At 47.4% G+C, this 14,886-nt stretch overlaps 1 protein-coding gene across 3 annotated transcripts in view; it reads right to left on the reverse strand.

Annotated features, from left to right (window-relative positions):
* The window catches only part of LOC143826829 (paired box protein Pax-6-like), a 38,836-nt gene that overhangs the window by 4,928 nt on the left and 19,022 nt on the right, over nt 1–14,886 (reverse strand). For all 3 annotated transcript variants that reach the window (XM_077315908.1, XM_077315906.1, XM_077315907.1), the window contains 2 exons: nt 10,062–10,289; nt 1,529–1,687 (listed from right to left, as the gene is read on the reverse strand). In XM_077315908.1, coding sequence (XP_077172023.1) covers nt 1,529–1,687; nt 10,062–10,176 — 274 coding nt within the window. In that variant the 5' untranslated portion in view covers nt 10,177–10,289. The remainder of the gene's footprint in view (nt 1–1,528; nt 1,688–10,061; nt 10,290–14,886) is intronic.

Consider the following 14,886-nt stretch of genomic DNA (forward strand, 5'->3'; position numbering starts at 1 on the left):
GCCGCTTCGCAGCTAACTCCTCCCAACTTGCCCTTAGCCTTTTATTTATTACCGTGGAGCGGTTTACAGACTAGAACTTTTTACTGGACACTACAGGTGTGTCTTTGATTTAAAAAAAACGGGCTGAGAAGCAGCAGAGCTGAAACACTTCGGAAAAAGCAAGGCCAAAGGAAAACGCTGAGCAAGTCAAAGATTCAATGCTGCTAAAATCCACTAGGTGGCCATACTTTTGGCCTGAGGACTGAGATATGATAATAGAATGCCAAGAAAGGAGATAAGAATGCATCACTTCAGAATCTAGGTAGACCATGTTTTTAAATTCTCATCTATGTTAAAAACGCCCCATAAGTTGCAAAGAAGCCCCATGGCTAGATGGCTGTGATATAGCCTTTTTCTCCGGTGTGCTCATGTTTAACTTGTAGGAAGGACTCTTAGATACATAAGGAAACATTAAAAATGGCATACTTGTTTGTAGCCTCAAGTGGGATGATCCATTCCACCATCTAAAGATTACAGCATCTTTTTCTGCTATGGAGTCCTGTCCCTGGTAGTCCCTATTCCTCACCGTCATTTTAAAGGCGGAAGGGGAAAAATGGGATGGAATACGCCAATGTCATGCCAGCATATGACATCACATCCAGCAAAAAACAGAAATGATGTCAGGATATTGGGATGACATTCTAGGATTCAGCCCTGAGCTGTACACCATCCTGAGCCTGCAAGGGAGGGTGGTATACAAATTTAATAAATAATTTCAACTCTGTGGTTTAACCATAGAGTTGGGGATGACTCCTACATTGTCTCCCCTGATGTCATGATTTCCTTTCCTTTCCTTTTTTTTTTACTGGTTCAGTGCCAGCATGTCTGTCCTTGCCCCCTGAATCCTCCACACACAGAAAGGTGGCTCATAGAAAGGGCAGGAGGGCTACTTGGCCAGAGCCACAAGCTCAAATGGGGCTCATATTTGGGGGAGGGGGGCTCTCTGGACCTCTGAGGGCTTGGAACTAGCAATGAAGCTTTATATTAGCAGTTCATTCCTTCTTTCATTATTGGCTGCCTCTCTAATTCATGTTTACAGACTTGCATGACTTTCATGAGAAAAGGAACATAATCATCTTCTAGTCCACCTCAGAGGATTTGCTGTGGTTCACTGAAAAGCCACTCAGTCTGAAGGCAAACAGGCCTGAGTTCCAAAGCTGCTGAGCTGGCTAGATTAGCTGTGTAACCACAGAGTAACTAGCACATGACAACATGCAGGCACATGGCAACATGCATTGACTCTCTTCTTGTTGGTGTAACACATATGTGTGCTCACGCTCCACATTAAAAAAGAGTTTCCACTAATCTCCAAATGAATGTGCATGTATGTACAAGCACATTGTGCGTAACTATGAGAACAATGACGCCCAGATTTTCTTAGTCTTCCATTTTTCTTCCACGCCCACAAGAGGAAAATTTTCCTAGCTGCCCACCCCATTCCAGCTTCCCAGAATTTCACCACTGGTGTTCTCTTCCTTTTCTCCCTCACCTTTCTCCAGTGCCTCTATCTGCTCCTGCGTAAAAGAAGTCCGGTTCCTTTGCAATTTGCGCTTCAGTTGCAACCGGATTTGGGACTCGTCTAGGTCTTGGCTGCTTGCACCTTGTGAGTGCTCAGGGTCCAGCCCGCTGTCCAGTTGCTGGCAGCTATCTGGGGTTGGGGTGAGAAAACCACATGTGAAACAAAGAAGAACCCTCAACTACTTTTGTTGCCCTCAATTTTCCCTGCTATTTGGCAGCTAGTTTCATCGACTGAAGTTTCATTTTTACAAGGATATGGATCTGAGTCCCACACTAGAGGTATCAGGACTTAATGCAATGGTTTTTGCTCTGTAGCAATGAATAGACATAAATCCCAGATTCAGTTCCTAGGCTCTCAGGAGATATCTCAGGAGATAATACAGCTGCTTTCATATATTTTAATTAATTAATTTATTATTATTATTATTGTGTTTGTATACCACCCCTCCTGGCCAGTCAGCTCAGGGTGGTTCACAACAGTTTAAAAGACAGTTTAAAAAACAATCAACCAACCCCACCCACACCACCACCCCCTGCCATGCACTGGCTGGAAACACCATCACCCACATAAAAAGGTGGAGTGATTTGATGGGGGGGCCCAATCAATGTTCCACCACCCAGCCTCAACCAAATGCCTATTGAAAGAATGCAGGCCCTGCAGAACTGCAAAAGCTCCATCTGGCCCCTCAGCTCTTCTAGGAGCTCATTCCACCAGGTCAGGGCCAGGACTGAAAAGGCCCTGGCCCCGGTTGAGGTCAGGCAGACCTCATTTTAGAAATGCAGAAACCAAGGTTAAGCAACAGTGAACACAGACTTGAACCCAACTCCTCCAAGCCCCACAGCAACTTTCCAGTCAGTGGCTACTGAATTCTTTCCTGCCAAATAGCTCAGCTCAGCTCTCCTCAGATTCCCTTCCCTCTGCTCTCCTCCTCCCCCGCTTACTTTGTCTTCTGAATCTCACATGTTTCCCCATGTCTCCCTCACCCAAACTTCATTCATATATGCATTCCATTATGATTAGGGTCCTCCCATCCCTACAAGTGGGAATTAGTGATTTTAAAACTTCAGAAACTGCCTTCACTGATCATTCAGAGAAGAGTCCTCACTCCTCACACCCTGGGGAAGAACTGGAAACTGCAAGCCTGCCCAGCAGGGCTTTCGAAGGGAAGAACGTGGTGCAAGATGGCATTTAACCACTGGGGAAACTCCATGTATTCCTCCATGTATTCCTCGAGGTGGAGAAATTCCTAGACTTTGGGGGTGGAGTCTAAGGAGGACAAGGCTTGGGGAAGAGAGGGGCCTCAGTGAGGTGTACCACCATAGAGTCCATCCTGCAAAGCAGCCATTTTTGCTGAAGAACGGATGTCTCTAGTCTGAAGATGACTTGTAATCCCAAGAGATCTCCAGGCCTCACCTGGAGCCTAACAGCACCGCAAAAACAGTACTGAGATTACATATTCAGGTGTGATAATCAAAGGTGCAATATATTATCAAAAATGTCTCCACAATAATAAATTATACAAAATAGAGCCAAAATTTGGATTTAATACAGTGCTTCTTGTGTACTTCAGATTGCTCCTTATCTGCATTTGTTGATGCCCTACATGGGACTATCGCCGGTTGTTAAGTGAAAGTGTTTTCTCTGAATTTCCCCCTAGTCTTTGCTTTTCATGGAGGTTCGTTTTGTATAATTGTTTATTGTAGAGTTCATGTTTTTTTTATAATATAGTGCAACTTTGATGATCATGCCTGAATTTGTAATAGTATTATTTTTGTGGTGCTGTTATTCTCCTGCAAGTTCTCTCTGTATTGGTTTTTATTTTCCCACCTGGAGACTGGCAACCTTAAGCAATAGGTGGAAATTACACAGACAGAAATCATATATCAGACACCCAAAGCCATTTTTCATCTCTCATTCCAAGAGCAGAATGTAATGCAAAATTGTGAGAGCAAAGGAAACTGCCCAGTACCTATGGAAATTTGGCTTGTCGGCACTTCCTGAGAGCTCTGGTTATGCTGCTGACCCAAACTCCCACCTGCACTCTGAGACCTGTCCCCTCCCCCCATATTCTAGGATCAAATTACACATCTGGATTCTCAGAAACAGAACTCCCGCATGATGTGCAGCACTGGCCCCAGCCCTACCCCTCATAGACCAGAGCTGCTCCATTTCCAGGCCAACCCCTGCCCCCTCCTTATTCTCTCTGGCTTTCTCTTCCTAGTGGCTGGCCATGTGGAATTTGTTCACAGTGACAGACATTTATTAATAGTTTATAAAAGAGTTAATGAATGATTAATTAGTAAGTGTTAAGAAATTATTAATCCATCACTGCACACCCAAGGTATAGAATCTCACCTCCTGATCCACTTGGTGAGGGACAGGAGGGCCTGAGGCCTACAGGGGTCTGTGATCCTGAGGCCTACAGGGGTCAAGAAAAAGGGAGGGCACGTGAACTGGAAACCAGGACTCCTGGGTTCACTGAGCTAAGCTGATTCAACTTAAGATGCTAGGAAGACATCTGAAATCTCTGGGGATAAGAAGTTCTAATGTTTAAGTAGAGGTTTTCTGAGATGCGAGGGAGCCCTAGCGGTTGGCACAGGAGTGAAGGAGGGAAGCTGGATATCCCAGGTCTGGGGTCTAGGATTCTCTAGAGGTGGGTGACAGCAGGAGATTTGGGGACAATGAGGTGGATGACAGCAGGAGATCTGGGGAACCCATGAGGGTTTAACCTTTTATCCCAGGGGAGCTGTGGTCTGATCAGTGACCTTTCTTTACTTCTACAAAGCCAGGCACTCGGATCTCCGCAGGCGATGCGAAGCCAGGGCGTCAGCCACAGTGCCCTAATGCGAGGCGACACTGCCAGCTCCCTCCCCCTGCCTCCCTGAATCCTTTGCAGCCCCTGAAGCAATGAGATCCAAAAGGCCCCCTTGGTGAAGAGTGTCTCTGCTTGGCCCCAGCCCAGACAGTAGTGTTGTCATGATGCCCCCCCCCCCCCCGTCGCCACCACCACGAGCAAATCCAGCTTGCCTGCCCAACCCCCAGTCCTGCTCTCTTTCTTTCTCCCCCCACATCCCCATCAGCTCTGTTTTTGCTGAGATCTCTGCAGAATGCAAAGGGAGGAAACACACTTGCATAAGCCCAGAGGGGAAATGGGGTGGGGAAGAGGTTGATGAGAGAAGAGAAGGGAAGTGTGGGGAGGGGAGGCCCTGCACAGTATCTAAAAACAGCACAGATGGAGAGAGAGAGAGAGACGCAAAAACAACAAGCTTCCTTTCTGAATCACAGCACCAGCTAGGCCCTATCAACCTGGATGAATGCCAAACTTCAGAACCCAGAATTCCAGTCGGGGAGTGGAAATTTCGTAGGTTGTGGGTTAGCAATGCATCCTATTTGGGGACGGACAGACATAAAATGAGTTCTAAATATGGCTTTTTGGAATAGGAGGATAGCAGATAGGAGGCCCCCTGGGAGACATTATCAATCTTTCCCTATCTACCGGGGGAGTTCCCGGAGGAGCTAAAAGAGGCTAAAGGAGGCAGTGGTCTGTCCCTTACTGAAAAAACCATTGCTGGATCCACAGGACCCAGCTAGCTATCGCCCAGTGTCGCATCTTTAGGATACTTAGGGTTGATCCTGTGTTGAGCAGGGGGTTGGACTAGATGGCCTGTATGGCCCAACTCTATGATTCTATGATCTTGCGTTCCTGGGCAAGGTGGTCAAAAAGGCCACAGTAGACCAGCTCCTGGCATACTTGGATGAAACTTTGGGGCTCAACCCATACCAGTCTGGCTTCCATCCTGGCCACGGGGTAGAGACGGTGCTGGTAGCCTTGGTGGATGACCCTCAGGACCAGTTGGATCAGGGCAGATCGGCTGTACTCATATTACTCAGTCTGTAAGCCACATTTGATGTGGTCGATCATGAGTTGTTGGCTTGCCACCTCGCCAGGGCCGTGATTCAGGGGACAGGCCTTCAATGGCTGTGCTCCTTTCTCTGGAACTGGACACGGGGTGGCTGTGGAGGAGGAGTTATCACATTCCTATCAGCTCCCATGTGGGGTGCCACAGGTGGCATTATTCAATATCTTTATGTGCCCTCTGGCCCAACTAGTTCAGAACTATGGACTGGGTTGTCACCAATATGCAGATGACACCCAGCTCTATCTCCTCATGGGCGGCCAGCAGGACTTCCTCCCCTCCTCGGATACATTTGCCAGATGTTTGGAAGTGGTCACTGGATGGCTACAGAAGAGTCGCCTGAAACTCAACCCTTCCAAGACGGAGGTTCCGTGGTTGGGCAGAAAGAAAGCTGGACAGGAAGTGCGCCTACCCACTCTGGCTGAGCTGCCGCTTAACATCACTCCCTAGATCGGTCATTTGGATGTGATTTTTGATGACTCCCTTTCAATGGAGGCTCAGGTTACAGGTTTAGCCCGCACAGCATTTTTCCATCCTCGCCAGGCAAGGCTACTAGCACCCTACCTGCCCTTGGACTGTCTGGTCACAGTGATCCATGCAACAGCCACTTCCAGATTAGACTTCTGTAACTCACTCTATGCAGGCCTACCCTTGTTTTTGACCCGGATATTACAGCCGGTGCAAAATGCAGCTGCTAGGATCCTTACTGGTTCATCTTAGTAGGCCGATATCCAGCCTGTGCTGAGGCAACTGCATCGGTTGCTAGTGGTGGCCCGGGATCAGATTCAAGGTTCTGGTATTAACCTTTAAGGACATCCGCAGCTTGAGCCCTGCCTATCTGTCTCCTTATGCCCCCTGCAGGGCTCTCCGTTCTGCTGGTGCTAACCTACATGTGGTCCCTGGACCTAGAGAAGCATGCCTGGCCAGGGCCTTTTCGGTCCTGGCCCCGACCTGGTGGCATGAGCTCCCGGAAGAGCTGAGGGCCCTGATGGAGCTGTCTCAGTTCCACAGGGCCTGCAAAATGGAGCTCTTCCACCAGGTGTTTGGTTGAGGCCAGGACCAGGAACAACAGAGGCCCCTCCTCTGCCCAACACTGGGCCACCTTGCGAACTCCCTCCCTGGGATGATGATTGACTGCGGATGGGGGGGGATGGGGTTAGGCTGCGTCTTGTGTTTCATGTGATTGAGGGGATGGATCGGTTTTATTGGGGTTTTATTCTGTTTTATGTGACCCGCCATGAGTCCATGGACAGTGGTGGGATATAAACTGAAATAATAAATAAATAATGGGACAGACATTTAAAAAACAGATGAAAATCCAGAAGCTGGCTTTCTTCCCAGAAGGCTTGGTGAAGGCAGCAGGCTAGACGTTATGGCACCAGCAGCATGACAGCTTATTTGTTCTGCATCTACAGCTTAACACAGTGAAATGTATATTCCACTGAGTTGTGTGAAAATGTGCTCCTGATATAGCAGCAGCAGCAAACACATATCCCCATTCCCACACGACATGTAGGATGGGAATATTTGTCCATCTCTTCATAAGATACAACAGGAAAAGCTGATCCACCCATTGGATAGATATCCTAGGGATTCTTTTTCTTATTGAATTCAACATACTACTATTTATGGAGTAATACTTTGAAGGCTGCTTTAAATGTGCTTAAAGTACAGTAATTTATATTAGCCATGAGGCTGTACATAGAAAATAATCATATGAATTCATATGAATTATGCTGAGTCAAAACACTGAGCCACCCAGCCTAATCCAGTCTGCTCTGACTGGCAACTGTTCTACAGGGGGTAGGAAGAGAAGAGGTCTTTCCCCGATTCCCTGCTCCAACTGGGGTGAACGTGGGATAGTCTGTATGCATTTCCCCTCCTGCCCCCCAATCATACAAGGATCACAACACAATGGGTCTCTCCTTTACAAATAAGAGAGGTTTTTTCTGGCCTGCTAAAGAAATTTCCTTCCATTGTTCATGGTGTAAAATTGAATGCTGGCGTGGTGGAGAGATCTGGCACCACCCAGAAGCCGGCTTCTTATGTTTCTTGACTGCCATGGTGCTCTCCAGACAGATGTAAATAGAAAAGCGTATCTTGTTCTGCTCCCATCTGAAAAATTCATTCACATGTCAAATATACCATGATGTAATAGGAGCTTGGATCTCTTGGAGCAGTGGTCCCCAACCCGCGGGCCGCAGCCCGGTGCCGGGCCGTGAAGGCCTCGGCGCCGGGCCGCGGCTCCTTCTTCCCTCCCCCCTGAAGCGAGAAGCTCGCCAGGCCGCAAGCAAATCAGCTGCCAAAGTGGCCAATTAGCTCGCGGCCCGGCAAGCTTCTTGTTTCGGGAGGGGGGGGGAAGAGAAGCTTGCCGAGCCGCAAGCTAATCGGGCACTTTGGCGGCCGATTTGGTGGCGGCCCGGAGGGGCCGGGAGGGGGAGCCGCGGCCGCCGACATGGCGGCGGCGCAAACGCGCATGCGCAGACTAACGCGCATGCACAGCAGTCTGCGCGCACACGTTTACGCTGGGGCTGCCGCGCGTGCGCGGGCCCCCGGGCCGCCCTCTCCCCCCACTCCGGAGCAGCGGTCCGCGGCAGCCAAAAGGTTGTGGACCGCTGTCTTGGAGCACTTGTGCAGATGTAAGGCTTTCCACTCAAGGAGCATCTCACCTGGGTTGCCAACCTCCAAGTCATACTTGGAGATCTCCCACTATTACAGTTGATTTCTAGGCGACCAAGATCACTTCCCCTGGAGAAAACAGCTGCTTTGAAGAGTAGACTCAATGGCATTATATCTAGCTGAGGTTCCACCCTCCCCAAACTCCACCCCCCAAAGTAGTTCCCAGAGCTGGCTACCCTAAGGTGAGGCTTGGACATCTCCCCAAATTACAACAGATGGAGCAGAGTCATTCTCTCTTGCCCCAGAGGGACCGACCAGAACCAATGGGATGAAATTAATGCAAAAGAAATTCTCAGTGGTCAGAAGGAGCTTCCTGGGAGGTGGTGGGTTCTCCATCTTTGGAGATTTTTAAACAGAGGCTGGATAGCCCTCTGACGGAGAGGCTGATTCTGCGAAGATTCAAGGGGGTGGCAGGTGACAGTGGGTGAGCGATAGGGCTGTGAATGTCCTGCCTAGTGCAGGGGGTTGGACTAGATGACCCAGGAGGTTCAACTCTGTTATTCTATGATTCTAACGGGCTACAGAGATCAGTTCCCTCTGGAGAAAATGGCTGCACTGAAGATGGACTGCATGGCATTCTACTCAGCTGAGGTTCTTCTGCTCCCCAAGCTCTGTCCTCGCCAGACTCCATTCTCAGATTTAGGATGCTCTGGGCTGATCCTGCGTTGAGCGGGGGGTTGGAGTAGATGGCCTCTAGGGCCCCTTCCAATTCTATGATTCTGTGCTTCTGTGATTGTGTGATCTCCAGAATTTCCCGAATGGTTGGCAAACCTGTGTCCACAGTTGGCAAACCTATGTCCTGTTGCATCCTAAAACACCCCCTCATTTTTGGGAGAGGGACTTTGGCTGCAGTGGGGATGGGGGAGATGAGAAAGTAATTGTCCCCAAGAAAAGTCCATGGAAACACCCTGGGAGATCCAAGCCTGAGTAAGGCTAAGCCCTGATCCAAGCTCTCCTCAGCACATTGGACATGATGCATTAAGTGGTGACTGCATGTGACTGTCAAACCTGGGGGTGTCTGGAAATCTCCCAGAATTGCACCTGATCTCCTGCTTTGGAGGGTGGACTCTATGAAAGCCAGCATGGTGTGGTGGTTTAAGAGGAATGGACTCTAATCTGGAGCACTGGGTTTGATTTCCCACTCTTCTACATGCAGCCAGCTGGGTGACCTTGCCCTAGTTACAGTTCTTTTGGGACTCTCTCACAGAGTAGTTCTCTTAGAGCTCCCTCAGCCTTACTATCTCACAGGTTGTCTGTTGTAGGGAAAGGAAGGGAAAGGTTTGTAGATTCCTTTGGGACTCCTTTGGGTAGTGAAAAGCACAGTATAAAAAAACAACCCCTCCTTTTCTCCTTCCCCATTAGCCCCTGGGGAGGCCCCTCCCCTTCCTGAACCTTTTTCCCCCAGGCTTCCTCCAACAACAAAATCTCCAGAAATTTCTCAACCAGGAGCTGGCAAGCCTAGGTAGGCTTCTTAAGCTCTAGGCACACATTTCATTTAAAATAAGCATAACAGAGCCCTAAAAATAAGATAGAAGCATTTAAGCTTTTTCTTGCTTACTATTCTTTTAATTATCCATTGCCTCTGCACTGGCTCCCGCCTCCCACACACGCACATGCACTCGCGCACACACACTCTGGGTCACAGACAATCTAGTCAGAATTCTGTTGCATATCTAGCCTCCTACAGGCAGTTTTAGTAGGAAGGGACCATAGCAAGGGATCATATCATAGACTCCACCTCCTACGCAGCCACTTTCTCCAAGGAAACTCGTCTCTGTAGTCTGGGGATCAGCTGTAATTCCAGATCTCCCAGACACATCTGGAGGCTTGCAACCGTGGGCAATGGAGGAGATTGGCTCTGTGTGTGTGCATAGGAGGCGGTGTGTTTGTGTCTGTGAATTTCATACCTGGGTTGGGTGGCCCTGTCACCAAGCTGTCTTGGTACCATTCCTGGCGACTGCCCCATGCACTATTCTGGATGTTCAGCATTCTGCTCTTCTCATACGTGCCATCCACCCCCATGGAATGGAGCCGAAGACCAGAGGGGTAGGGAGAAGGAAAGTGGGACTGGTGGGTGGATGACCCCCACCTGGAAGGAGGTGAGCTGCAGGGCACAAGCCCTGCCCCAGATATACCTGAAAGACAAGGACAAAAGAGAAACAAAATAAATCAACAGAAGTTGAACATAGCTAAGGGGTGGGTGCACAGCTGTGATGTAGAATGTTAAAAGCACACAAACACATACACACCCGAACCCCACTGAGAAATCAGCCATGTATATAGTGAAGTGGTTGAAATGTCACACTAGGATTTGGAAGACCCAGATTCAAATCTCCTCTCAGCCATGGAAGCTTGCTGGATGATCTTAGGCCAGTTAATCTCTTTCAGCCTACCTCATAAGGTTGTTGTGAAAATAAAAATGAGGAGGGAAGAATTATGTTGTCCCTATTAGGGGAGAAAGAAAGGGGGGGAAATGGTGCCATGTAGAGGATGGAATTGTTCTCTCTTGCCCTGGAGGGACGGACCAGATCCAATGGAATGAAATTAATTCAAAAGAAATTCTGTCTAAACACCCGGAAGAAGTTCCTGACAGAGCCATCTGACAGAGAGGCTGATTCTGTGAAGATTCAAGGGAGTGGCAGGTTACACTGTCAGCGATAGGGTTATGGGTGTCCTACATGGTGCAGGGGGTTGGACTAGATGACCCAGGAGGTCCCTTCCAACTCTGTTATTCTATGATCCCATTGAGACACAACCAAGGCATGGCTTGGTTCATAGGGAACCAAGGGAGGTTCCATAGGGAGTTCCAGGAAAGAGCTGGTTGGCCATCGCCTTCCTTTGCATCCCAACCGCAGGCTTCCTTTGTGGTCTCCCACCCTGCTTAGGTCTCAAACCCTGACAAACTCTGGGCCTATGGGGAGCAAAGCAATGAATAAATTATCTAAATAAAATTAAAAATGAACAGATATGCTGTGCTTTAGGAGGTTTCTTCAATGTTTACATTGGCCTCATGACATCTATAGTCCAATCCTACGTAGATTTACTGGGAAGTAAATCTCACAAAGGTTCAGTGGAACATACTGCTGAGTAATTGTGCTTAGGGTCTATTCAGACAAAGAACCAAAGCTAGAGAAGAACACCCATGAAGGGATATTTCCACTGAACACAACCACTTTCAAATCTAGTTCACCGGCTATTTTATAAAGGGGACCTCCTTTCTCTATATGTGTCAAACATTTTATCCCATCCTTTCTCCAAGCAACTAAGAGCAGTGTGCAGGGCTTCCCCTGTTTTATCCTCACTTCAGCCCTGTGAGAGAACGAGGAGCTCGAGGTAACCCAGTGAGCTCCAAGTGGAATGAGAATTAGAACCCAAATCCTGTTTATTTTTACCCCATCAAAGGCTGGATCTCCTGGCCTCTCTCACCCTGCAATTGTATACAACAACTAAATCTAACAACATTTGAGTCAAACTTTTAAGACCAACAAAGATTTATTCAAGAGGAAGTGTGCATGCACACAAAAGCTCACACCTTGAATAAATCTTTGTTGGTCTTAAAGGTGCCATTGGATTCAAATTTTGTTGTACTACTTCAGCCCAACACAGTTATCCACTTGGAACAACTAAATCTCTTCTTGTTCCATACACAAGGAAATCACACTTGAAAGATTTATGGTAAAGTTCACACCAGTCCTCTCTCTGCTCCAGCATTTCATGAAATTTGCAGACGATACTAAACTAGGCAGGATAGCAAACACAACAGAAGACAGAATCAGGATGATCTTGATAGGCTCGAGAAGAGGGCTAAACTGAATAAAATGAAGTTCAATAGGGACAAATGTAAAGTTCTGCATTTAGATAGGAAATACCATATATATACCAATATTGGATGGGGGAGACTTGTCTTGGCAGTAGCATGTGTGAAAAGGATCTAGGAGTCTTAGTAGACCATACATTGAACATGCGTCAGCAGTGTGACTTGGTGGCTATTTTATGATTCTATCTCCTCTTTGTCTTCTGTAATTTTTTTCAAAAACAAATTCCAAATCGATTTTCTTCTTCCACATCTCACAAAAGCTCAAGCTGGAATGATCGGTAGTCTTTAAGGACCAGATGACCCAGGAGGTCCCTTCCAGCTCTATGATTCTATGATTCTAGGTGCCACTGGACTAGTGTGGTGTGACTTGCTAAGTGCTGCACTTTGTTCCTTAGGTTTTATTCCCTTCATAATGAATGCTCAGGTAAATCAGGTTCGGTCTGCTCTCTACTCTTGTGGATGGCAGTTCCTCCAAATCAGGGGTAGTCAAACTGCGGCCCTCCAGATGTCCATGGACCACAATTCCCAGAAGCCCCTGCCAGCGAATGCTGGCAGGGGCTTCTGGGAATTGTGGTCCATGGACATCTGGAGGGCCGCAGTTTGACTACCCCTGCTCCAAATGGTCTCAATCATCTTGTAAATCAGATGAAATTGTGTCAGTACCAGAGGCAGAAATGTTTTATTTTAAACCAATCCCTAGGAAAAGGGTTTGAGGTGATCTTTGGCTTCCAGTTCTCTGAGTTAGCTGAGCAGCAGCAGAAAAATGTGGGAAGGCTTTTCAGTATGGAGGGGTGAAAAAGTGGAATTTACTATCCCACAATTGCGGGCAGGAGACAACTCTGTGCAGAACTTCCCTTACTGTCACCTGCCCCATACACCCTGTCCTGTTCCCCCAATAAAGCCATATTTAAACATGATGCTGGCCACACAGAAGATCTCACCCATGCAACTTTATTTTATTTACTTCATTCATGCCCCACCTTTCTCCCGGGGAGTGAAAGCAGCTTGACTTGTTCTTTCCCCCATTTGATTCTCACAACAATCTGTAAGGTAGGTGAAGCTGAAAGCACGTGACTGGTCCAAGGTCACCCAGCAAGCTTCCATGGTGGAGTGGAAGTTTGAGCCTGTGCTACATCTTGCTTGAACTGGGAGAGCTGCTGGGCAAAGGTGGATGCCCAGTCTAAATGAGACCCAATATGAGTGCAAAATTGTGCAGGTGAGATCACAGAAGTAAATATTCGGGGAATTTCCACACATTGAAAAAAATAGCGTTAAGCCAGCGTAATGGCATAGCGCTAAAACTGATTGTGCCTCCAGCCATTTCTCACCTTCTGACTGTCTCGCTCCATCTGCTGCCTTTTCATGCTCTTTACACTCCACATGCCTGCTTGAAATGGCGGAAGAGAGCAATGCGCTTTACACGCAACTCTCTTCCGCCTGTCAATCAAGCCAGGCAACCCTTTCTCAACCTTTTTAAGGGACTGCGATGCCTGCTATTGTTTTTAATTCAATCCTCCATTGATGCATAGATGCATAGTCTTTTTGAATGCCACCTATTATGGACTCACAAGTCTTGATACTGGGGAAAAAAATCTCGTTCCTGATGTGTTTTTGTGTGTGTGTGTGGGGGGGGACTTTAGAGAGGCATGCTTTGTGTGACATCTTGGGAGAATTTTTTTTTGCTTTGCCTGCATGCTTGTATACCTGTTCATTGCTCCAGACAGTTTGCTATAAAAAACAAAAACAAAAACCTGTCCCTGGGAGAAGGGAGAGGGAGGCGGGTGCGAGGATGGGACATTGGAGGTGGAGATAGTGCTTCTTCACCTCCATACATTTCTTTAGTGTGTGGCCTGCTGGTTGCTATCCTCTAGCTGGCGCTTTTTAGGTTGAGGAATCCACTTTATGCGATTCCCCAGCTAGCGCTTTAAAATGAAGGATGTAGCTAGTGGTTTGCTGCTTGGACACTGGATGTTGGCAATGTCATGTGAAACACCAAAAATGTAGCATCTTCACCAGGTAAGCATTTCACTATATTTATGGCATGTGGAAAGGCCCTCAGTGCTAGCAGGAGAAAAAGAAATCAGGATACTTGGGATGGAAATAAGGAGGATACAAGGAAGCAGCCACAAGAAGACTGGCAGACAGATACCCTGTACACAGGTGGATAAATAGGGATGAGCAGACCAACAGACATAAGCTACAAGTGAATAGATAAACATTCACTGACAGTAAATAGAAGAGACAGGTATACATGGCTCAGAAGTGTTGACAGGGTACCTTCCTGCCTCAAGGTTTTTCTTGCCAACTATATGTACCAATCTAGATAAAAGAAATATGCATGCCTGAAAACCAATACTTTGAAATCCAGCCTTGAAAACACGTAGCTTTCTTCACTTGAAGATGTTTAAACTTGGGTATGCATATTTCTTTTAGTTACTGTTTGGCTATTTGGGTTTTGAATTATGGCTCAAGGGCTGAAATTTCCCCCAAGCAATTCCAGTGTTGCTGAAGTTCTGAAGGCAGGCCCTTTTTCTTTCCAACCAAAAGACCAAATAACAGGAGACGTTCCTGGCCGAGAAAAGTAGCAGTGTGTGTGTGTGTCTGTGTGTGTGTGTCTTTCTATGAACTGAGGAACAGCACTAAAGAAGGGGAGTAGCTATTTTCCCCATGTCATTCCTGATGCCATCCCCTGATTTTAACATACCTCTTCCCAGCTACTTTAAGACCCAGCAGGGAAAAAGACCAGTGCTGATATTGTGCCAGTCTTCTTTGTTCCTTGAGTTTAACACAATCCAGGGAAGAGGTAATTATCAATTGGGAAAATAATGTTGGGGGAATAAAAGCTAACCCTATCTCACAGCACAGTCCAAATTGCTTACCTCTCTTACATACACAGACCCACACACACCTTGGCT

Source organism: Paroedura picta, chromosome 16 (genome assembly GCF_049243985.1).
Source record: "Paroedura picta isolate Pp20150507F chromosome 16, Ppicta_v3.0, whole genome shotgun sequence".
NCBI classification, from domain to species: Eukaryota; Metazoa; Chordata; class Lepidosauria; order Squamata; family Gekkonidae; genus Paroedura; species Paroedura picta.